The sequence below is a fragment of the Manis pentadactyla genome, chromosome 15, assembly GCF_030020395.1.
Source record: "Manis pentadactyla isolate mManPen7 chromosome 15, mManPen7.hap1, whole genome shotgun sequence".
In the NCBI taxonomy this organism is placed as follows: domain Eukaryota; kingdom Metazoa; phylum Chordata; class Mammalia; order Pholidota; family Manidae; genus Manis; species Manis pentadactyla.
The window spans coordinates 42,586,273-42,611,492 of NC_080033.1; the positions used below are offsets into that span (position 1 = coordinate 42,586,273).

The 25,220-nt window shown below is 47.8% G+C and overlaps 1 protein-coding gene across 1 annotated transcript in view; it reads right to left on the reverse strand.

The window, feature by feature from the left end:
* Positions 1-2,205: 2,205 nt before the first annotated feature.
* LOC130681043 (tRNA-dihydrouridine(20) synthase [NAD(P)+]-like) overlaps positions 2,206-25,220 on the reverse strand; it is a 47,073-nt gene continuing 24,058 nt past the window's right edge. The window contains exons 10-19 of the mRNA XM_057493073.1: positions 24,996-25,047; positions 17,092-17,156; positions 16,839-16,909; positions 14,779-14,865; positions 13,267-13,435; positions 6,611-6,702; positions 5,219-5,372; positions 3,997-4,080; positions 2,813-2,886; positions 2,206-2,578 (exon numbers count right to left, since the gene is read on the reverse strand). Of these exons, the coding sequence (XP_057349056.1) occupies positions 2,344-2,578; positions 2,813-2,886; positions 3,997-4,080; positions 5,219-5,372; positions 6,611-6,702; positions 13,267-13,435; positions 14,779-14,865; positions 16,839-16,909; positions 17,092-17,156; positions 24,996-25,047 (1,083 nt within the window). The 3' untranslated portion in view covers positions 2,206-2,343. The remainder of the gene's footprint in view (positions 2,579-2,812; positions 2,887-3,996; positions 4,081-5,218; positions 5,373-6,610; positions 6,703-13,266; positions 13,436-14,778; positions 14,866-16,838; positions 16,910-17,091; positions 17,157-24,995; positions 25,048-25,220) is intronic.

Consider the following 25,220-nt stretch of genomic DNA (forward strand, 5'->3'; position numbering starts at 1 on the left):
TCCAGAGGGCAGTGGAAAGCCATGGAAGAGTTCTGAGCAGGAGTGATAGGATCTAAGGAACTAAGTGCAGGACTGCAGGGGTGAGATTCCCCACTCATCTTTGCACAAAGTTTAGTCTTGCTGTGGCCCTCAGAAGACCTGCCACCCTCTTCAGCCTTACTCATCCCTCCCTATCATGGTCATAACAAAACCATTTCTCCCAAAAATGTAATGAGTTAAGAGGAAGTCCTCAATCAAGGTGGCTGGAACAGATGAAGAGGTATTGTGGCCAGTAGCCCAGAGCTGGGTTTAGAAGTCTAAGTAGACTTAATTTAAGGTTGGCATCATGGTGAGAACAGTGGGACCTTCCCATCTGGTCCTAGGTCTTAAGCAGGTCACTCTGAGACAAGGGCTGGTGTCATGGAGGTGTGCAGAGTGAGGCCATTTGAAAGGACAGCATATTCAACCAGGATCTTCGCCAGACATCCTCAGCCATACAATACACACTAGCCCCTCCCCTCCTGCTCTCCTGTGAAGGACCCTCTCCCTAGTGTGTCTCCTGGGCTCTCAAAGTCCCCATATCTTCACCTCTATCTTAGCAGCTGACCTCAACCCCTGCCTCTCCCTCCCCATAGCCCAGAAATGAACCTCACCACCCCAGAGAAAGGGCTTCCCCAGGGAATCCACGCTGGTGGGAGCAGAGGCCTGAGGACGGAGCCCAAGCCCGCCAGGGAAGTGGACCTTCAGACTCAGTACCTGCCCCTGCTGGGTCTTACACTATACTCTTGGGTGGCTCAGGATGCCTGGGGGTCCACTGGAGCCTCTCTACCCTGTTCCAGTCGGGAGAATGAAGGCAAAGGGAGCATTTTGACCGGGATGGGTTTTTGCAAGAAAAATCAGAAATAAACTGTTTTGCCTAAAAGCTTGATGGCTGAAACTGGACCAAGCCTCAGTCTCTCTCCTGGGTGGGACCCCTTCTCTGGGAGTACTGATCTGGAAAGTTAGAGCAGCTTCAGCATTGAGGGACCCCACTGAGGTGCCCTATCACAGGGCCACCTGTTTACCCTCCAGCAGGCCTCATGCAGGCAAAAAAACAGTTGATCCCCCTCTCAGAGGGCCCTTAGGCCCAGGGAGGACCAGAAGTGACTTGCTCAAGATCACAGCGATGGGCTCTGGGAAGCCACCGGTAGTGCAGCAGTAGTCTTATCCGCATACGCAAGAGCAAATGTGGGTGCAGGGAGGGGCTGCTCCAGAACGGAGACAGACGCGTCTCCTGTCCAATCCCTGGCTCGGGCCACCAGGGCCAGGGGCTGCTGGCTGGCATAGGGGCCTGACCCTGGGAAGATGGGAGCCACACGGCTTTGACCTGGAGGGGAATCCCCGTTCTGGTAGAGCTTGGAACAGGGGAGGAGAGGCAGTGTGCTTACAGCGGAGGAAGCGGAGGCGGTGCAGGGCAAGGACCTTTGGTCAGAATGCCCCTCCCAGTAAGAGGGGGGGGCCCCGGGAGGTGTAGCCGTTGGTGTGCTTCTCACTACCAGGAGGAAATCAGAATCTGCCACTTCTGGCCCAAGCGGAATGGTGGGAGTGGACGGGGGATGTGGGCAGTGGCGTGGGCAGGCAACTGCAAGGGCCCCAAATTGCTGTCATCAGCAGCCTGTCGCCAGTGACCCCTGCCCGGAGCAGTTTAACCCATCAGGTCTGACCTTTCGCTACCCAGGAATCAGGGCCAGGACCCTCCAACTCACTAGGGCTATCCCTTACTGGGACACCAGATTTGCTAATTATTCTCCCAGATTCCATGTCACCTCTCATCAGGAAAGTCAACCGATGGCCAGTGCCTCAGGATTACCATCAATAGAATGGGCTTTTTGGGCCTTCCTGGTTCAGCCAAAGTCCAGCAAGCATTAAAGGTGACACTTTGTCCCCCATCTCCACCCAGATGCATAAGGATGGGTAGCGGATATACTTTAAGAAGCTCCAGCTCTGCACAGAGGGTGGGAAGAGAATTATTATGCCAGGACATGAGTCTGTGTGTGAAGGTGCCAAGGCTGCAGCAGCCAGCCGTGGGTAACAATGAGGGGTGTCTTTACTGCACTGTACCAATGTCAGATTGGGAGGTGCCACCTGAAAAGCTCCTGCTTCCAAAGAAAATACTAAGGTCACTGGGAACTTGGCCCTGCTACTCAGACCCACCATTGGAGATGGATGTCCTAAACACCCTTTGACCCATGCTCCAGGCCATGACCTCTTAACTCCTGCCAGGAGGCATCAAACTGCCTGATGGCATCTGGTCCATGCTCTGTACCCACAGCCATCCTAGGGCCAGGCCCCTGAAGGAGGTGAGCAGGGTAGGCACGAGAGTCACTAGCCTTCCAGAGGGCTCTCTTCACCACTTCCCAAGGCCACAAAGGGCTTCTTGCACAGCTCCCCAGGCACTGCTGCCTCCTGAGTTCTGGATTCCCCAGGGTCTTGGCCAGGGGCCTCCCGCTTGCGCTTGTGCAAGGAGGGGCTCTCCTCACCCAGCCGACCCTCAGGGAGGCCCTGGCTCTGCAGACAGACGATGGCCGCAGCCTGCTCCGCCAGTTTCTTCGACTTGGCCCTGGGCAGACGAGGCATAGGGTAATAAGGCAGGTAGGCAGGCAGGCTGGTTGCAAGACTAGAGTCTTGGAGGCCTGATGCTACATACCCCAGGCAGAGAATCTGACAGAACTGAGGAAGAGGTCATCCCCCTGGGCTGCCACCGCCCACATACACCATCTCGCTAGCCCTCCGAGGCCAACAATGGCTTCAGGTCTCTCATCCCAAGCCTCATGCCACTGACGAGGAAACTCACCACAAGGTGGACTGGTACTTTTGGTCAGCAACAGTGACAACAGAACAGAAGAGACGATCCAGGGGGCGCTGAACCTGGTGCAGAGAACAGGAAATAAGGATGGCTGCATTAGGGCAAGAGGACCAAGCCCTGGAGGATCCTCTGCCAGTGTCATGTGCAAGGCAGATAAAGGGAAGTACTTCCTACCTAAGTCAAATGAAGACTACCTATATTACATGCTCCTCCCCAGTGGCAGTACCTGGTGTATCTTCCAGAGAAGAAAGGTAGATTTACAAACAGACAATGACATTCCAGCATGTCAGGAGTTCTGTCGTGGACCTAAGCAAAGGGCCATCAGAACCCTCAGCTGCATGTGACTGTGGACCTTCCTCTGAGTGACATCTGGATGGGCCAGGTTTCCCAAAATGAGGAGTTCATCAGATGGCAAAGGAGTAAGAGGGGTTAAGGGGGGGGGCAAAGAAGGTACATGTGGCAGAGGTACCAGGGGATGTGCCTGGGTGGAGAGCTGAGTGGATGAGACCTGAGGAAGAAAGGCATATGTTAGGATCTTGTGCTCTGTGCTGAGGCACTAGGGCTTGATCCCAAAGGCACTCCGGAGCTGATGAGGGAGTAGAGGTCAGATTCATTTTGGAAAAATCACTCTGGCAGAAAGTGACACAAGGCCCAGAAGGTACAAGTTTGGAAGTGAGAAGGCCAATCCAGAAGAGAGCAGTCTAAACAATACCCAGCTGTGGAGGCCCAGAAAGGCGAAGCAAGACTGTCTCAAACTTTCCACCAAAGGGTCCCAGGTCTGGGGTCCAATTCAATGGCCCTTTGGCTGAGGCCTGGTCCTAAAACCTGTCTAACTTTGAGGTGTAAGCATCCTTCCTAAGCCAGTTAGCCCTTCCCAGAGAACTCTCTCCTGCCTAATAAACACCACTGAAGGGCTGGCACAAGCAGGCCCTCACTTAAGTCTCAAGTTCACTTTTATAAAGCGGCCAGAATTAGACAACAGTACCACTGTCAAAGGGAAGAGGCAACTGGCCTGGCCACCAGCAACAACTGCAAGCCCACAGAAGCAAAGCTGGGCTCCAAGCCAAGCATCCTGGAGTTCAGGGTATGAGCTCGGGGTGTGCTGGGGTGACGGCACCAGCGTGGGAACACTGTAGGGCTGGATGCAGGGCAGGCCACAGCCAGGAACTCACTGTTTCATACACAGGCTGTGCCAACTTCTCCCTCCGGCACCACTCCAGCAGGCACATCTTGGGGGTGATCTGGGGGTGAATATGCTCTCCTGGGGAAAGGAGGGGAAGGTGTCAGGGCTCCCCCACCCCCAGCATCATCACTTCAACCCTCCTGACAGGGACTGCAGAAACTGAGCCATCAGGCTACTTGCCTCAAGACTCCTGTACCTATTCCTCTGAGCTCCCATTTCTGTGCCACCAGGGGCTTGGGGCCTGGGTTCTACGCAAAGTGAAGATAGGCTTCAGCATACTTGGGGAATTAGGCTGGGAAATGAACTCCCAGCACTCTGAGCGCCAGCCTGTAAAACAACTTCAAGAACTAAGAAGAAAGGTCCAGTTTTCCTCTCAAGACAATATTAGGGGGAGTGGAGAGGGTGCGGAATATAGGCAACCATATAAGGTCTCAGTGCCCACCCTGATTATGTCTATTATTAAGTGTCAGGATGATCTGCTGCTGCCCTGGACACAGTGGACTCTGGTTTCTGAGTTAATCTGTGACAGGGTGACAGGGTGGGAGGTGCTGTGTCCCAACTTCCCACCAGAAGCTCTCATGAGATATGACTGCCCAACAGCTGTGCCCATAACCCTCTTTCCAAGCGCTTGCCAGAGAAGACTGACTCCTGGTCTGGGCCTGGGGACCTGAGAAAGGCTCAGATCCCAGACAGCAGAGCACAGTCATGAGGGCCCCGTTTAAAGCTGAGTCACAGTCTGAGGCAATAATCAGCCAGAGGTTGCTTCTGCCTAGAGGGGGCACCACAGGGCTGGAGAGAGGTAGTGGGTGTGGGCGAGGGTTGCACAGACAGATGAGGGCTAGGGTCCCACTGCTACTGGGGAGCTCCTGGTAGGCAGCTAATTCCTCAGGGCCAGGGTAAAAACACAGACTCACAGGAACAGAGGGAGACAAACACCCCCATCCTGAGTTGTGGGAGGTATGGGTCAGGGAAACATGGGGTTTAAGCACCTTGGGACAACAGTAACACCCTGACAGTGCTACTGGGCTTTTAGGGACTGTCTTCCCCAAAGTGACTTCTCTGAGATGCTGACAATTCAGAACAAGTGTCCAAACCAAGGAAATTTGTGGTCTCTAACCTTGGCATTAACCATGTACAGAAAAGCCAGCTTACTGGCCTAGTCAGACCCAAAAGGAACTGGCCCTTCTCCAAGCTGAGGCCAAGCTGGAGACCGACCGGTCAAACTTGACAGCCATCTGAATGACACCAGAGGTGTCTTCAGCTGGTTCCCCTGGCTCCTCCGGGGTCCTGGCCAAGAGCTCAGCCTGCCGGGCATCCAGCTCTCGGGTGGTGTCCTCATAGAAGGTACCAAGGCCAAAAGCCTCACTATGGAGGGACAAGCAGAGCAGGGCAGGCCCCTTAGTGGAGCCAGCATGCAGGGAACTGCTGCAAGAACCCAGAGCCCCATCACTGAAAAATGCTTCCCACCAACATACACCAAAACACCGTTGGGGCCTGGCCATCAGAAGTTCCTTCCCACCCACCCCTGCTATCCGCCTGGACTGGCAGATGGAGAATGAACGTGAGCCTCTGAGGTTGGACACTGCAGGGCAGGACTGGGCTGGGTGGAAAAGGTTCTAACGGTTCCTCCCACCTGAGCCTACAGGCAGGTGTCCCCAGCTAGCAGTCAATAAGTTGACCTACATTAATCTAGCGCCTGGGGTACGCATAGCTTCTAACTCATGTGGGGCCATGCAAGGAAGAGACAAGGCCTGACCACGGAATGGTTCGCCACTTCCTGTCCCAGCCACAAGCAGTCAGGCCTCGCCGTAACTGAGGTATCACCCAGGGCTACGGAGTTATACTCTTCCTCTTCAGCTTACAAGACACCTGCGTCAACCTGGTTAGGCTCTGTACGACAGGGACAGAACTGACACCACAAGCCCAGGGTGGGGAGAAGCGTTCTGACAAGGCTTTTCCCTTCTAGGGAGCATCTTGTCGGCTAAAGGGCATTCACAAAAATGGACGCCTGGGGCGGTCAGTGGTTCAGAAAGGCTGAGGAGGGAGGACCTAGACAGGCAACATGAGGGGTCAGGAGCATTCAGGCAGAAGACCCAGTACAAGCACAGGTAGGTGGTGAGCTATAGGCGCTGGCACTGGGCCGAAGATCAATGCCAGAGTTGGAGCTATACCAGATCTGGAGGACCAAAGGGTGGCCTCCCAGACTGTAGAGTGATGGGGTCTGGGCGCAGGCTCAGGCCAGGAGCTCCATTCTACAACTCCAACTCTCCTGACCATTGGGTCTTAGCGTCCAACATGTGACACATCTGTCACCAGGAAAGCCCCTTCCTCCCCAAGAATTCCCAAGCCCAGCCCTCACATTCCTCTGTCCTACTAGTGCCCTGTTCCCAAAACTCTGCTGCTTAAGAAATCAGTCCAGGGATGGGAAGTTCCAAAGCTTTGTAAGTATCCCCTTCTGAGAGTGAAGCGGTACCACCATCCCACTCCTGCACACCCGCCTCCAGAAGCTGTGTCCCTGGTCCCCTGGTAGATTCAGCTTAGGGCTCAGGGTCAGCCCTGGCCAGTGTCCACAAGGACAGATGGACAGCTATTGCTGCTCTCACCAAATTTCCCGGGAAGACTGGGCAGCATGGAGCAACCTTCCCTGGGACAAGCAGTACTTGGTGTTGGTGTAGTGGTCGTCGTACTTCACAGCCTGAGGAAGAACCCGCATGAGCCCACCTGCTGCCTGAGCTGTGCTCTGACGGCAGAGAAAGGGGCTCCAAGGGGGCAGCAGAGGTGTGCTTGCAGGTGAGGCACCGTGACCCCATAAGAAGACCCCCTCCATCCTGGCCACTGGCTTCCCCGGTTAGTGGTACAAAGCTTGAGGGTCATGGCCAAGGCTGCCAGTCAGGAGCGTACTCTACTGGCCAGCCTGACTGAGGTCCAGAGGTGCAGGCAGCTCCTCCTGCTTCAGCCACCGCAGGCTGCCAGCACAGAGGACCGGCGACCAAGCATCTTCCAGGGCGGGTAGGGGGGGACAAGCCACAATTCTCGTACGGCAGGACTAGCGCCAGCACAGGTGTGAGACTTTTCTACTCCAATAACAACAGTGGGTACCTTCTCTTCCCGCATCTTAAATGGCCTGCCTCCGATTTCCCCCAACGTGGATAAAGCACAGCTCCATCTACCAAGCTTGTTCACACGTTACCTGTCACTACACTCAGCTTTATAAGCGTGAGATGCAGCTGTTACCACCACTCCACAGGCTGAAATACAGGCTCAGGGAGGCAGGCCACTGCCCAGGGTGGTGTCCAGTAGAAGCCTGCCTGGCAGGGGCAAGCAGGAGAGCAGTGGGTAAAGGGTGGCCCAGCCCTCCAGAAACCCCTCCCACCACTTGCCCCCTACACTCTGCTAATATCTCCACTTAGGCCTCGTCTTCAGTGCTTGGAAAGGTGCCAGGGCACACTCAGGACCAAGCAGGGATACGTGGGCAAGCCCCAGCCAGCGGCAGGGCCCTGATTCAGCTTGTTTGGGACAGAAGGCACCTGGCTGGACCAGAAGCAGCCCTGCCTAAGCTTGAAAGCCACTCCCTTTCTCTGGGACAACACACCCTCTTGAGGAGCTGCCAAGGGACAGGCTGAGCAGGAATGATAACAGCACCTTTCACCCAGTGAGCAAGCTCAGCACTACTGAACGTGTCTTCTCTGCCACAGACTTGCCAGCCGGCCAGAAGAGCAGACATGACCTGGGCTGAGGCATGCCCCCCTTGCCTCTGGCTGACCCAGGACCCTGGACAACCTGATTATCACCAACCTGCCGGACAGGATCCCCAGAACCAAGAGGATGAGTGCTGCAGCCCTGAGCAGGGAAGGCTGTAGGACAGAGGCCTCCGGGCCTCCTATCACCCCCAGCTCGCACAGCCCTGGGGACACCCACACGCCATGGCAGCCGCAACCGCCCAGGCTGTGGTTTCATAGTTTCAGGCTATGGCCATGGTTTCAAGAGGGCACAGGCAGCCTGAGGATCTGAGAAGCTCCTGATCTTCCCAGAGGGTGTGAGCCCCAGAACGGAAGAAGAGGACGGAGCCTGCTCTGATGAGGGCTGTACTCTGTGCTTAGGCCCAACTCACTGACAATTTGAGGACCACTCATCATTTCTGCCTATTGATACGCATGGCTTATCATAAGAGTCCCACAGAGTTGCAGGCTTGTGCCAGAGGGACAGGGCAGGTGAACTTGTCAAATAATTCCTTTATGGGGAAAAGCCCCGCACTACCAACCATCAAGCTCCCACTGAGAAGAAAAAACTACTCCCTAAGGAGAGGGTTAAAGTTAGGCTATTCTCTAAGTCAAAGGTTTAAAGCATTCTGAGAACTGCAAGAGTAGATTTTAGAAATGATTTTGACTGATGCCTAGGTGAGATGTCTCTGTCCTCAACAACAGCTACTCCTGGCTGTGGCTGCTCTGGCACCAACCCACTGGCATGGGGGTCTTCAGTGACAGGCCCCATTGTCCTGGTGCATGAGTAGGGGGGAATGAGAGGGGGGAAGGGAGTGTCGGTAAGAGAGAAAGAGAAAGAAACATACCATGTGTTTGGGGCCACAACTTCATCCTGAATCGAGAGGTCCTTGCTATGACCCCCACACTTTGGAAGCTTTAGAAGGAGGTGATGTTAAAGGCGTGGCTCCCCAGCACCCCTCTCTTCACACGGCAGTCAGGAGACCTGATACTACATTATAAGAATGAAAAAGAATTAGCAAACCGAATTCAAAAATACATCAAAAGGATCATACACCATGACCAAGTGGGATTCATCCCAGGGATGCAAGGATGGTACAACATTCGAAAGTCCATCAACATCATCCACCACATCAACAAAAAGAAAGACAAAAACCACATGATCATCTCCATAGATGCTGAAAAAGCATTTGACAAAGTTCAACATCCATTCATGTTAAAAACTCTCAGCAAAATGGGAATAGAGGGCAAGTACCTCAACATAATAAAGGCCATCTATGATAAACCCACAGCCAACATTATATTGAACAGCGAGAAGCTGAAAGCATTTCCGCTGAGATCGGGAACTAGACAGGGATGCCCACTCTCTCCACTGTTATTTAACATAGTACTGGAGGTCCTAGCTACGGCAATCAGACAAAATAAAGAAATACAAGGAATCCAGATGGGTAAAGAAGAAGTTAAACTGTCACTATTTGCAGATGACATGATACTGTACATAAAAAACCCTAAAGACTCCACCCCAAAACTACTAGAACTGATATCGGAATACAGCAAAGTTGCAGGATACAAAATCAACACACAGAAATCTGTGGCTTTCCTATATACTAACAATGAACCAACAGAAAGAGAAATCAGGAAAACAACTCCATTCACAATTGCATCAAAAAAAATAAAATACCTAGGAATAAACCTAACCAAAGAAGTGAAAGACTTATACTCTGAAAACTACAAGTCACTTTTAAGAGAAATTAAAGGGGACACTAACAGATGGAAACTCATCCCATGCTCGTGGCTAGGAAGAATTAATATCGTTAAAATGGCCATTCTGCCCAAAGCAATATACAGATTTGATGCAATCCCTATGAAACTACCAGCAACATTCTTCAATGAACTGGAAAAAATAATTCAAAAATTCATATGGAAACACCAAAGACCCCGAATAGCCAAAGCAATCCTGAGAAAGAAGAATAAAGTAGGGGGGATCTCACTCCCAAACTTCAAGCTCTACTATAAAGCCATAGTAATCAAGACAATTTGGTACTGGCACAAGAGCAGAGCCACAGACCAATGGAACAGACTAGAGAATCCAGACATTAACCCAGACATATATGGTCAATTAATATTTGATAAAGGAGCCATGGACATACAATGGCGAAATGACAGTCTCTTCAACAGGTGGTGCTGGCAAAACTGGACAGCTACATGTAGGAGAATGAAACTGGACCATTGTCTAACCCCATATACAAAAGTAAACTCAAAATGGATCAAAGACCTGAATGTAAGCCATGAAACCATTAAACTCCTAGAAGAAAACATAGGCACAAACCTCTTAGACATAAACATGAGTGACCTCTTCTTGAACATATCTCCCCGGGCAAGGAAAACAACAGCAAAAATGAGTAAGTGGGACTATATTAAGCTGAAAAGCTTCTGTACAGCAAAAGACACCATCAATAGAACAAGAAGGATCCCTACAGTATGGGAGAATATATTTGAAAATGACACATCCGATAAAGGCTTGACGTCCAGAATATATAAGGAGCTCTCACACCTCAACAAACAAAAAACAAATAACCCAATTAAAAAATGGGCAGAGGAACTGAACAGACAGTTCTCCAAAAAAGAAATACAGATGGCCAACAGACACATGAAAAGATGCTCCACATCGCTAATTATCAGAGAAATGCAAATTAAAACTACAATGAGGTATCACCTCACACCAGTAAGGATGGCTGCCATCCAAAAGACAAACAACAACAAATGTTGGCGAGGCTGTGGAGAAAGGGGAACCCTCCTACACTGCTGGTGGGAATGTAAGTTAGTTCAACCATTGTGGAAAGCAGTATGGAGGTACATCAAAATGCTCAAAACAGACTTACCATTTGACCCAGGAATTCCACTCCTAGGAATTTACCCTAAGAACGCAGCAATCAAGTCTGAGAAAGACAGATGCACCCCTATGTTTATTGCAGCACTATTTACAATAGCCAAGAACTGGAAGCAACCTAAATGTCCATCAATAGATGAATGGATAAAGAAGATGTGGTACATATACACAATGGAATACTACTCAGCCATAAGAAAAGGGCAAATCCAATCATTTGCAGCAACATGGATGGAGCTGGAGGGTATTATGCTCAGTGAAACAAGCCAAGCGGAGAAAGAGAAATACCAAATGATTTCACTTATCTGTGGAATATAAGAACAAAGGAAAAACTGAAGGAACAAAACAGCAGCAGAATCACAGAACTCAAGAATGGACTAACAGGTACCAAAGGGAAAGGGAGTGGGGAGGATGGGTGGGTAGGGAGGGATAAGGGGGGGAGAAGAAGGGGGTATTAAGATTAACATGCATGGGGGGGTAGGAGAAAAGGGAGGGCTGTACAACACAGAGAAGGCAAGTAGTGATTCTACAACATTTTGCTATGCTGATGGACAGTGACTGTAAAGGGGTTTATAGGGGAGAGCCTAGTAAACATAATATTCGTCATGTAAGTGTAGATTAGTAATAGAAAAAAAAAAAAAAGGGCAGTTTCTGTGTGGTAACCTCCAACGAGTTCTACACAAGGGTATAAAGGGCATATAAAAGTGTAGGCAAAGGGTCTGTTTGTGTTTATACAGAGGATCAAAGCCTAATTGGGCTACCCCGAAAATGAATTAAGATATGATATGAAAAAGAACTTCCAACATCTGCACTCTCTGGAAGACTCATGCCAGAAGATGATCATCAAAAAACCCCAACAAAGATCCACGCACTGCTACAGCTGTAGATGCACTCATCCCACCAGTTCCTGGACTTGCCATGGGAATGAGGAAGGAGATATCTAAGCTGGCCTGTGCATACAGTAAAACAACAAAATTGGACTGGATCTATACTGTTGGAACTCAACCAAGAATTTGGAGAAGTGCAAATTGTAGCGCTCCAAAGTCTTACAACTACAAACTATTTACTGTTAAAAGAACATATGGCATGTGAACAATCCCCAGGAATGGGTTGTTTTAATTTGTCTGATTTCTCTCAGACTGTTCAAGTTCAGTTGGACAATATCCACCATATCATAGATTTCACAAATCATTCACAAATGCCTAAGGTGCCTAACTGGTTTTCTTGGTTTCACTGCAGATGGCTGGTAATTACAGATATGCTTTGGTTATGTAACTATACTCCTATTATGTTAATGTGTGTGTGCAATTTAAGTAGTAGCTTAAAACCTGTACATGCTGAAGTTACTCTACAAGAAGATATATCAAAGAAATAATCAATCTTCCCATGTTTTCTTCCGCCTGCTACTTCTATAGCTTTTCTTTTTCCTTCCTAATTACAACCCTTAAATAGAATTCGTGCCTCATATCAAATTTACCGAGTATCATAATTCTTCCAAGTGGTAAAGATACCTCAAGACAAATGCTGGGCATAGAAGCCACAGGGCATAAATATGCAAAGAAGTAAAAAGCTAACCTTTTCAAACAATAAGGCTTCTCTCTCACTTACCAACTTCACATTTCCCTGTATGGCCCCGGAAGATGACTGGTTAGCCAGAGACGGGTAAGATTCCTCAAGGGAGGAACAACCTAAGACAGGCACAGTCGCAGGGGGGCCATCAGGTGAGAAATTGGGGATCAACAGAGGTGAGGCTTAGAACCTCACCCCCCCGTTGTGAGAGAAATGTTCTGCATACGTGGATGTTTTATTGCCCTGGTCTAGCTTGGATTAACACATAGTCTACAGGCACACACCTGATCATCTACATATGCTCTCTTACAACACTAAACTATGTTTTCTACCTTTATCTTGCATCTACCTACCACTTCAGCATTTTATTAAAAATAATAATAATAAAGAGAGAAAAGTGGTATCCACATATAAATCAAGTATAAAAACCAAATGAGTATTCATATTTGAACTGACTGTTTAGAGTTCATAATGCATGAGCAAAACCGAAAGTTTCTGTGATGACTGCCCTTGTACTGTTCACTATGTAACTTATTCATTATGTAAGAATTTGTTCTACATGTAAAAACTTGTTTGTTATGCCTCAGAAGATTGGAAACTGACAAAAATTAGGCTTGGGGTGGATTAATGATTGTGCATTGAGCATTGACTCCCCTATACAGAATTTTATTGTCGTTAACAACCATTTGATCAATAAATATGAGAGATGCCCTCACAAAAAAAAAAAAAAAAAAAAAGGACAGACTTCCAATGGTAAAATAAATTAGTAACCGGGATGTAATGTATAGCATAAGGAATATAGTCAAGATATTGTAACAGCCTGGTAGGGTGATAGCTGGAACCTAGAATTATGTATATAAATGTTCTACCACTGTGTTGTACACTTGAAACTAATGTAATGTAATACTGTGCGTCAACTATCCTTCAATAAAAAATAATTATTTAAAAAAAAAAAAAAAAAGAATGAAAAAGAAAACGAGAGGAACAATAGGACTGCTGGGGGCTGGGGCTTACCCAAAGTGCCTTTTGTAGGAATGTAGCAGAAAGTGAGAAAGGTTTGTTTTGAAAAAGCGCACAGACGTACGTACTGGATGTACTTCTGCATGACCTCCTCCAGGAGCCGTAGACCCTCCTTGAGGAAGATGGACGGGTTCCACATGGCCCCTCGGGCCACCATCACTGAAGAGGCTGCTGTGGCTTGTCGAAAATCCTCTATGTCCACATACTCGTGGATGTGGTCGTGAGATCCTCCACTGAAAGGCAACAGGGCAGTAAGGGTGTCCTCATTCTCATACCACCACTTCCAAAAAAGACAACTTCCAGGTCTGCCGCTCATTAAATGTATGGCTTTGACCAAGTCTTGCAGCTACGAGCACTTCAGGAGGTTGGAGACTGTAATACACAGCCCACTATGGGGTCAGGAACACCAAGGGAGGGTATACAATAAAGCAGCCTGAACCTAGCCTGGCACTTAATAGGTGTCCCAGAGGTTTTACCTTCCTTTCCCCTCATCCTAAACAGTGGCTAAAGCCAGTCCCCATCTGAAGACATGGGTCTGGAGGTGGATACTGGGATCACAGGAAAGCCTGCATACAGGCCAGGGCACCCATATGCCCCACTGTGGGCTGGGTCAGAAACCACAGACAGAGGCGATAGTGAGGGGAAGGAAGGAGGCCCAGCTTGGTTGCGATTTCCCTTCCTGCCACCCTGCAGCCACAGGAGCCCCTTGGAAGCTGCTGTTTCTTCAGCTGTTCCATTAGGAACCAGGCGGAGCCTCAGTCCAGTGGGTCGGGGGTCATGCGGCAATGATGACACCCTCGGGTGGCAGCAACAGCAATAGGATCCAGGATCCGAGTAGCCCTAACCTCTCCAAGCCACACCAACACTCCTTGGCCTAGGGACGCCAGGCCAGCTGCCACTCCCACCCTGAGCTCCCTCCCTCCCACTGTCAGGCATGCCTTTTGTCAGGACTTCAGAGCTTTGGAACTTCCCTGTTCCACCCTGCCTTCAGGCTCTGCCATCCTAAGGTGCAAGGCTGAGATGCACTCCCAGCTGGCCCACAGCAGCCAGCACTCCGGCGGCAGCTGGATGCTGGCTTACTTACTACTAAGCCTTTGGGCCGTCATCAGTACCTCACACCTGCCCGCCTAGGTTCCTGGTCCTGTAGCGGCCAGAATGTTTGCCTCGTCTTTGGACTGTAACCTGCCTTATGCCCCCTGAGTCATAGCTCTATGTGCCCTGGCTTGGACTCCTCCCCTTATACCCTGCACGCCAACCCTGGGTGTGACACCACATTCTCCTGGGCCTACTTCAACAGCCACCTTCTTGCTCTCCCTATCCCCTGCACATTCCTACCCCCAACCTGTCCACCGAACGCCCTGAGCCCCTGCCTGGTACACACATACATCAGCTACTCACCAGAGGCCGAGGGACATTTTCAGCCTTATTCCCAACCTCATGTTTTGTCCCAGCCTTTTTCTCTTTCCTTTAGAGTTATTTTTTTAATGCTATCTCATTTCATTTTTGTATGCCAGCCCAATTCCATTCTGAGTAAGGTGAGGCATAAAAAAATAAATGAGGAGGAAGGGAGGCTTACTTGGTTATGACAGGAATGGACAGGGTTTCAGCAATGGCTTTGATGGCTTCAGAGCTGACAGGATGCTGGGGTCGCTCCTCCCGCTTCCTTGGAGATAAAGAAAAAAACGATGGGCCTGAAGGCTGAGTGCCAAGGGCCATGTCATAGTTTGCACAGGCCAAACCCTACTGCGCTCTCTACTGAACCTCATGCAGGTCATGTAGCCAACAAGGACAGGGTCTCAGTTACAGGGGATGGCTCTGCATTACCTGTGCTGTGAGAAGGCAAATCCAGCTTTTAGAAGGTGGCAAGGGAGGCATGGCTGCACAGTGCTGTTGTGGGCGGCCTAGCCCCAAGGTCATACCACCTTTCCTTGGCTTCCCTTCACCTCTGCTAGAGATGAGGGACAGTGCTATAGGAATGCTACCCCTACTGTTCCAGTCTCACCCTCCTGGCCCAAGGGGCTGGGAACAGCTGCCGCTGCTAAGGCTAACCACTCCCACACAGCTGCCTGTGCTGAACCCCAGTTGGGCAGCTGATCCTGGGGAGAGGCACCTGGCGCAGGATATACCCAGCGGTCAGGGCAGGCCACAGACCATGGCTCTGTCACAGTAAGCCACAGGGGAGGCAGGACCACAACTTTGGGCCCCTCCTTCCAAGGTCAACGGCAAGAAATTCTTGTGTATGAGTCAGTCAGTCTTAGAGATGTTGAGGTGAGCCCTGACATGCACTGTGCTCGGGAACAAGCAAGAATGGTGGTCGGTTAGATAGCCCTTGCCCAGGTCTTGCCTAGGTATGTCCCCTCTGTTACACTCCTCAACAAAAAGCTCAGAGGCAACAGGGCTTCAGAAGACCCTGTCAACCAAGCCTCCACCTCCACCTTCCTATACCCACAGCAGCCAGTTCGAGCCCACCCTCAACAGCTTTGATGGCCAGAAAGTCCCTTCTTAAACTCACCCAATTCTGTCTTCCTAGTGCTTCCAACTACCGGGTTAAAAGCATAAAGCTGTATTATTCAGAGAATACTCTATGCCAGGCACTGTGCCAAGGCTGTGTATTCACATCTCAGAAAAGCCTCATAACAACCTTGTAAAACAGAAATTATCTTAATTTCTAAATGAGGAATGTGGTACTCAAAGAGGTTAAGTGATTTGTCCAAGGATACAGAGCCAAAAACCAGCAGAGCTGGGATTTGAAACCAGGCAGTCTGAGCCCAGACCCTGCAGCCATGGGAAGGAGCACATGTGAATGTGTGTGTGGCCTTTCACCTCCCCCTACTGGTTTCTGCCTGCACAGCTCTACTTTTCTCTTTTTTACATGCTGCAACTGTGGGCCCCCTTCTTGGAAAATACTGAAATATACACAACCAGAAAAAAAATAGACTGTTGCTACAAGACTCTTGAACCCAAAAGGAAGATCAATAAGAGAAGAGACGTCAGTCTGGCCAAAGTCCACTGATCTGGGATTCTGTACAAAAGTGTATCTTGTACAGGGAGCAGGTTTGACTGGGAAACCAAAGGCAGTCGCCAGCAATACTTCAGCTCTCAGCAGACAGCACATTAGCTACAGATACAAGCACTGTTTAAAGCAGTCATTGTGACACCTGGCAGTCCACCAAAGGCTGACAAAAAAGGCAGTGGCTTTAAAAGAGCAGCAACTGCTTGTGGTCATTCAAGGGAGAAACTACTGTTCAATGCAGTACAAAGAAAATGAGATTCAGAGTTAAGAGTTCTAATTCCACCACTTCCTGGCTGCATGATACAATTTTAAGCAAATCACTCAACCTCTACCATTTATATATTCTGAAGGTAGGGGCATTTCTCCTTCCTCTTGGTCTTTCTGTGTCTCTAAAGCTCAGTGCAGTATCTACCACCGGTAGGTGCTCAATGAATGAAACAAAGAAAAATACAAGCCCATAAAGGGTTTGACTGCCTTCAGGACTTAGAGGACGTCAAAGAGAGCTAGGCAACTAGGCTGCAAATGTAGAAGAGAAGTTGGTTGTGACCGTGGGTCTGGTGAAGGATCATTAAGATGGCTGAGGACGTCCTTACAAGTCAGTCACTAGAACGGCGACCACTGACCTCCCATGAACTGTGATGGCGGCAATGCCAGTCCTCTCTATCCGCTTCACAAGGCTCAGGGTATCTTCCATCTGACAAAGAGGACCACAAAGAGTAGTTACTGAAGTCACCAAGCGAGCAGCTGCCAGCTCCTAAAGACGACTTAGCTCCAACCCCTCCTCCAAACCTAATTCAGCTCCTCAAGGATCATTCACACCCCCAAATCAACATCCCCAGAGAAAATGGACCTTCAAATGGAACACATCAGCCTTACCGATGGCAGGATGCAAATCTTACAGGTCACAGGTCTGCGTGTCCCTTTAACAAGAGTGTGAGGATCTGCAGAGAGAACACAAGAGCACCTGCTCCTTTTGGAACAACTGCAACTGCCCATACTTACGAACTCTGCTGCAGACCTGCCCATCACAGTGGCATGGACATGTCTATGTCCGTGTATGTGTCCATGAGGCCAAGAAATCCACGCTTTTTTCTACACTAGAGCCCTAGCACCAGTAGTCCCTAGTTTGGCACACAGTGGTGAACCTATATTTGGTAAGAGAATGAGAATGGATCTGCATGCATGCCTATGCAGAACACAGTGCTTTTTGGCCAGGGCAAACATCTGAATCTCCTAGCAAGCTTAAGAAATACAAAATCTTAGATTACCCCCCATATTTCCTGTAAGGGTCTCTAGGGGCGGGGCTTAGAGATATGTGTTTTCAAAAGGCTCTGTAATTACTTGAATCAAAAAAAATAGCTCTGTATTACTTAGCCATACAAAAAAAAAAGAGGAAATCCTACCATTTGTGAGAACATAGATGGGCCTTGAAGGCATTATGCTAAATGAAATAAGTCAGAAAGGGAAAGACAAATACTGTTATGATCTCACTTACATATGGAATCTAGCAAAATACACAAACAAATAAAACCCCACCATAAACTCACAATTAATTAAACTAGAAAAAGAAGAACAAATGAGGCCCCAAGTCAGTGGAAGGAGGGACATAATAAAGATTGAGCAGAAATAAATAAAATCGAGAAGAATAAAACAATAGAAAGAATCAATGAAAGCAGGAGCTGGTTCTTCGAGGAAATAAACAAAGTAGATAAACCCCTAGCCAGACTTAACAAGAAAAAAAGAGAGTCTACACACATAAACAGAATCAGAACTGAGAAAGGAAAAATCACTACCAACACCACAGAAATACAAAGAATTGTGACAGAATACTATGAAAAATTATATGCTAACAAACTGGATAACCTAGAAAAAATGAACAACTTTCTAGAAAAATACAACCTTCCCAGGCTGACCCAAGGAAAAATAGAAAATCTGAACAGACCAATTACCAGCAAGGAAATTGAACTGGTAATCAAAAAACTACCTAAGAACAAAACCCTTGGACCAATGGTTTCACTGCTGAATTTTATCAAACATTTAGTGAAGACCTAATACCCATCCTCCTTAAAGTTTTCCAAAAACTAGAAGAGGAGGGAATACTACCAAACTCATTCTATGAGGCCAGCATTGCTCTAATACCAAAAGCAGGCAAAGACACTACAAAAAAAGAAATTACAGACCAATATCCCTGATGAACAAAGATGCAAAAATACTCAACAAAATATTAACAAACCAAATTCAGAAATACTTCAAAAAGATCAAACACCATGATCAAGTAGGATCTATTCCAGGGATGCAAGGATGGTACAATATTAGAAAATCCATCAACATCGTCCACCACATCAACAAAAAGAAGGACAAAAACCACATGATCATCTCCATAGATGCCGAAAAAGCATTTGACAAAATTCCACATCCATTCATGATAAAAACTCTCAACAAAATGGGTATAGAAGGCAAGTACCTCAACATAATAAAGGCCATATATGACAAACCCACAGCCAACATCATACTTAACAGCGAGAAGCTGAAAGCCTTTCTTTAGGATTGGGAACAAGACCAGGATGCCCCCTCTCTCCACTTCTATTCAACATAGTTCTGGAGGTCCTTGCCATGGCAATTAGACAACACAAAAATATAAAGGACATCCAGATTTGTAAGGAAGAAGTTAAACTGTAACTGTTTGCAGATGACATGATATTGTACATAAAAAACCCTAAGAATCCACTCCAAAACTACTTGATCTAATATCTGAATTCAGCAAAGTTGCAGGATACAAAATTAACACACAGAAATCTGTTGCATTCCTATACACTAATGATGAACTAGCAGAGAGAGAAATCAGGAAAACAATTCTATTCACAATTGCATCAAAAAGAATAAAATACCTAGGAATAAACAACCACGGAAGTGAAGACCTATACTCTGAAAACTACAAGACTCATGAGAGAAATTAAAGAAGATACCAATAAATGGGAACACATCCTGTGCTCATGGATAGAAAGAATTGATATTGTTAAAATGGCCATCCTGCCTAAAGCAATCTACAGATTCAATGCAATTCCTATCAAAATACCAACAGCATTCTTCAACAAACTAGAGAAAATCATTCTAAAATTCATATGGAACCACAAAAGACCCCGAATAGCCAAAGCAATCCTGAGAAGGAAGAATAAAGCTGGGGGGATTACACTTCCCAACTTCAAGCTCTACTACAAAGCCACAGTAATCAAGACAATTTGGTACTGGTGCAAGAACAGAACAATAGACCAATGGAACAGACTAGAGAGCCCTGATATAAACCCAACCATATATGGTCAATAAATATATGATAAAGGAGCAAGGGACATACAACAGGGAAATGAGAGCCTCTTCAACAACTGGTGTTGGCAAAACTGGACAGCTACATGCAAGAGAATCAAACTAGATTATTGTTTAACCCCATACACAAAAGTAAACTCGAAAAAGATCAAAGAACTGAATGTAAGTCATGAAACCATAAAACTCTTAGAAGACAACAGGAAAAATCTCCTGAATATAAACATGAGCAACTTCTTCCTGAATGCATCTCCTCAAGCAAGGAAAACAAAAGCAAAAATGAACACATGGGACTATATCAAACTAAAAAGCTTCTGTACGGCAAAGGACACCATCAACAGAACAAAAAGGCATCCTACAATATGGGAGAATATATTTGTAAACAACATATCCGACAAGGGGTTAACATCCAAAATATATAAAGAACTCACAAGCCTCAACACTCAAAACGCAAATAACCCAATTAAAAAATGGGCAGAGGATATGAGAGACAATTCTCCAAAGAAGACATTCAGATGGCCAACAGACACATGAAAAGATGCTCCACATCACTAATCATCAGGGAAATACAAATTAAAACCACAATGAGATTTCACCTCACACCAGTTAGAATGGCCTGAGTCATTCTAGACTCAGCCTAGAACAGTCTGAGAAGACTAAGAACAACAAATGCTGGTGAGGATGCGGAGAAAGAGGAACCCTCCTACACTGCGGGTGGGAATGTAAACTAGTTCAACCATTTTTGAGAGCAATATGGAGGTTCCTCAAAAAACTAAAAATAGAAATACCATTTGACCCGGAAATTCCATTCCTAGGAATTTACCCAAAGAATACAAGCTCTCAGATTCAAAAAGACAAATGCACCCCTATGTTTATCACAGCACTATTTACAATAGCCAAGATATGGAAGCAACGTAAGTCTCCATCAATAGATGAATGGATAAAGAAGATGTGATACATATACACAATGGAATACTATTCAGCCATGAAAAAGAAACAAATCTTACCATTTGCAACAACATGGATGGAGCTGGAGGATATCACGCCCAGTGAAATAAGCCAGGCAGAGAAAGACAAGTGCCAATGATTTCCCTCATTCGTGGAGTATAACAACGAAGCGAAACTGAAGGAACAAAACAGCAGCAGACTTATAGACTCCAAGAAGGGACTAGCAGTTACCAAAGGAGAAGGGTGGGGGAGGGTGGGTGGGAAGAATGGAGAAGGAGATTGAGGGGTATTATGTTTAGTACACATGGTGTGGGGGGGTCATGGAGAAGACAGTGTAGCACAGAGAAGACAAGTAGTGACTCTGTGGCATCTTACTACACTGTGGACAGTGACTTCTATGGGGCATGGGGGGACTTGATAACATGGGTGAAAGTAGTAACCACACTGTGTTTCATGTGAAACATTCATAAGAGTATATATCAATAATACCTTAATAAAAGAAAAAAGAACACTTAACAGTTCAAAAAAAAACAAACAGATTTGTGGCTATCAGGGGTGGGGCAGGTGGGTGATGGAGGGGTGGAGTGGAGGGAACTGGAGGAATATAGTCAAAAGAGTCAACCTTCCAGTTATAAGATACAGAAGTATCAGGGATGCGGGACACACCATGACTATAGCTCACACTGCTGTATGGTATGTAGGATAGTTGTTAAGTAGACTTTATGAGTTCTCATCACAAACATAAATCTTTCTCTTTTTCTTTTATCTGTATGAGATGATGGATACTAGCTAAACCTCTTGTGGTAATCTTTTCACATTATTTGTAAGCCAAACCATCATGCTGTGAACCTTAAACTTACACAGGGGTATTTGTCAATTATTTCTCAATAAAACTGGAAACAATTTTTTTTAATATTTGAAAAAGGGTCTGCCCAACACATTCCCTCCTCACTATGATTCTGAGGCCTAGTGCTGACTGAGACCACAGGCTGACAGCTTCTTTCCCATTGGAAGGCAATGTTCCCCGAGTGCTGTTCCAGGATCTGCTGAGTGAGAGCAGGAAGGCTTTACAGACCCCAGGCCCCATCCTCATGCACTACTCTCTTCAGAGGGATCAGCTGTACAGAAGGGAACCTGGCAAAGGATATTTCAACATGTTAAACATTTTAAAAAGTGTTCAGTTGCATAGTAATTGCAAAGGACTTCAAAGAAAGATAAAGAAATCAAACAGGAAAATGCCAGGGAGGTGGCAAGACCAGACTACACAGGAATCAAATCAAGAGAGGTGCAGATAACACTGAATGTCCATGATATTGCTTTTTTCTTCCCTCCTCAAAAATTTCAGGCCAGGCAAGCTGGACGAAAGGTGATCCCAAGAGCCTTCATCCAAGAACTGGATCACCAGCAGCTCTGAGAGGACACGCAGGCAACTGCCGCCAGTCTTGATTCTACACAGGTGGGGGCAGTAGACAGCCAAGTTCATGAACCAATGGAAGGGCCCCTCTCTCAGGGACAGGTTGAGGCAGACTCCTCCACAAGACATCAGACCAAGAGGCAGGGCCGACAGGCAGGAGGACAGATCATGGGCAAGACAGGGCCTGCTGGCCCAGGCACAGCTGCCAGGGACTGGCAGAAAGGAACAGTCCCCACGTGCTACCCCAGGAGGTAGACTGGACTGAGGTCCTAGGGTCACTCTGGCAGGCTTTAAAGGGGCATCTACCCTTTAAGGGGGTGGGAGGGGCTGCCAGATCCACTGCGATACACAGTGAAAATTCACACTCTACTCCTATCCCTCAGGATGGCAGTACCATCTCTGGAAGGTTCCCTTGGCAAATGCTGACTTACAATCCTCTGGTGTTTGGTGATTATAGCAACATCAGCTGGTTTGATCCAGTTCTCTGTTTTGCACAACTTCCTTTTGGTGTATTTCATCCAAGTACATCTAGGCACTTTCTTCAGGATTTCTGTTCATCTCGTGTGTGTTCAAAACGAGGAAGGAAATAAGTAACGAAAAGTCCTAGCACTTGCAAGAGTCCCAATGAGGGGAAAGAACAAGTAGCGTCTCCCATCTGGCAAGGCTCTAGCAAGAAACTCTCTGGAACCAACTCTCCCAAGCTCCAAGCCACACCACATATCTCTGTGGTGTGAAAGTCTGTAGGGGAAAGGACCTAAAGACAGGCCCGTATCTGAGCAGGTCACAGCACATCTGCCCACAGGTAGGCTCATCGCCCCAGACCCACTGGCTGACTCTGGAAAAGCAGACCCTTAGCTCCCCTGGTTGCTGGGGAGGGGTTGGGAAGGCAGATGAGAGAGAGCACAGGCTTAGGAATCGCTGAGTTCATGCAGACCTGGCCCCACCAACCGTTAGCCAAGGCACAAGTACAGTGAGTGCAAGGGATGCCCTGGCTGCCAGTGGTGGGGGCAAGAAATCCTGGGCAGGGATGAGAGAGAGGATATTACTGAATTCGAGTCTTAACCCAGACAGGGTACACCAAAGTTAACCAGGAAGCTTTTTCAAAGGATTGATACCGCTCCCTGACCCTACTCACTTCAAGAGTATACAGAATTCTCAATGGATAGCATCTTTTGTTTATATTTGTGGTAAAATATAAACATAAAATTTTCCATTTTAACCATTTTTAAGTGTATAATTCAGTGGCATTAATTACATTCACAGTGTTGTGCAATCATTACTGCTTTCTATTTCCAAAATTCTACATCACCTCAAACAAGCATACTTATTTCAAAAAAATCCTGTAGATGGTCCTAAGATGTTCCCACAGATAAAACCATGGTCCTAAAACACCCAACCTGGAAGAACCCATAAAACTCTCTCCCAGATCACCTAGTTGGCCAGCAAAGTTTGATCCTGAATCTAATCCAGCCCACTACTCCTGGATTCTACCTGCTTTGTTGTGAAGCCTGCAACCTCCCCCACATGAGGCAAACCCCACCCACTAGCCCAAGCTGGCCCTCCCACAGCCCCACCAAACAGGAGCGCCGTGAACTGAGCTTCTGAGCAGCAGTATAACCTGCTACCTCACGTACAAACTGTGCCTCACCCAAACAGGCGCCGTGGAGGAGGACAGAGCCAACAGCATGCGTGGGAGAAGCCAGGAGACCCGAGGCTAACAGTGCCTGTGTGTGCAGTGCTCTGAAGCAAACCACCCCTAGATGGCCCCTTTCCCTAAGTGTGGTGATGAGTTTGACATCCAGAGTTGTCCACATCCACTCCATGCTGCACAGAGATGTCTGACTGGAGGTCCCCAGGCCCAGATGTCTGCTGACCTGTGGCTAGACACTTATAAATGACACCCAGGTACCTTCCACCTGAGATGCCATCAAGAGGGACACTGAGTGGAGTAGGGGCCACAAGACTATGACTGTGGATTTAGCACTACTGGCTACTTATATCTGCTATATGATCTTGAGCAAATTATTTTTATCTCTCTGTGCTTTCATCTTATTAGTCTTGATCAAATAGAGATAACAAATACCTGCCCTGTCTACATCTATTTGGGAACAAATGGAATAAATGCTAGAATAAACTTTGAAAAAGAATTACCCTACAAACGGTAAGAACACTTTACAGGCACATTGTAAATATAATCTTTATATGTATCTGCACATGGGAAAAATGAGAAGGCACCCAGCCAATAGACACACTCTAATATCCCAGAGATGGGGACTAGAGGAATATCCATGGTCGAGGGGCTGACCCAGCAGCCAGGACAAACCTTGGCAGCTCTTACTGGTGGTGCCTTATCCCAGGCAGCTCTAGCCCACGGGAGGCACTGGGAGGCTTAAAGCCAGGCGGGGAAGCGGCGAAGGAGAATGAAAAGGAAAACAAAGGAACTAGAGGAGAACCAAGGAGAAAGCTGGCAGACTGAAAAAGAAAGTAAAAGGTGTATTATAAGGTGGCAGAAATTGTCATCCCCACATGCCCTGGCAGCTCACAATACTGGGTGGCAAACGCCAACGTGGGACCTCATAAACCTGGTCTGCACAGTCACCACTGGAAGAGGACCAGAGGAGACTAATTTCAACTTGCTTCTTATGGTGCTGGCCTGGACTGCTCTCAAAGGCTGGTGGTGGACCCTCTTCAGTGTGCAGTGGACTCACTGCTGCCCCCTGGGAGGGGCCGATCCCCACCCCCATAGCCACTGAGCCCCTACGCTATCCACAGGAGGCCTGGCCAATGTCTCATAATCGTCTCAGAAGAGACAGAGGAGCCTCTAAATGAGTCCCCAGAACCCCCAGCTCTAGCTGACATGTCCCTAGCCCTGGGATTTTGAGGAACCCCAAGGCTATTGTACACTGGCTCGGGGTTCCCAAACCTGGTTGTATGTCAAAATCACTGGAAAGCCTTTAAAAATTTTCCCAGACCCCAGGAGGAATGATTGACTCATTCTGGTTGATTCTAAATCTGGAGGACAGGAGGGGAGGGAGAGGCATTCTAGGCCACTCTAGCCCATAGGCATGTTTAAGAACCTCTGCTTTCACTCATGCAGGACTTACCTTCTCAACCTTGTCAGGGTCTGACAGCAAAGCAGCTCCCATTCCTCCCTAAGGAAAAGCACACAGAGGGTCTCCTTGCAGATGGAGGAGGGTGGTCCCTCCCTGTGGTATGGCAACATGATGTGGCCACCTGGCACCACCCCAGCACTTGTCACCAAAGGACCAAAATCCACTGGCAATCGGCACTTCTTAGCAAGCAGGAAAGCAGCAGCATGCATGTC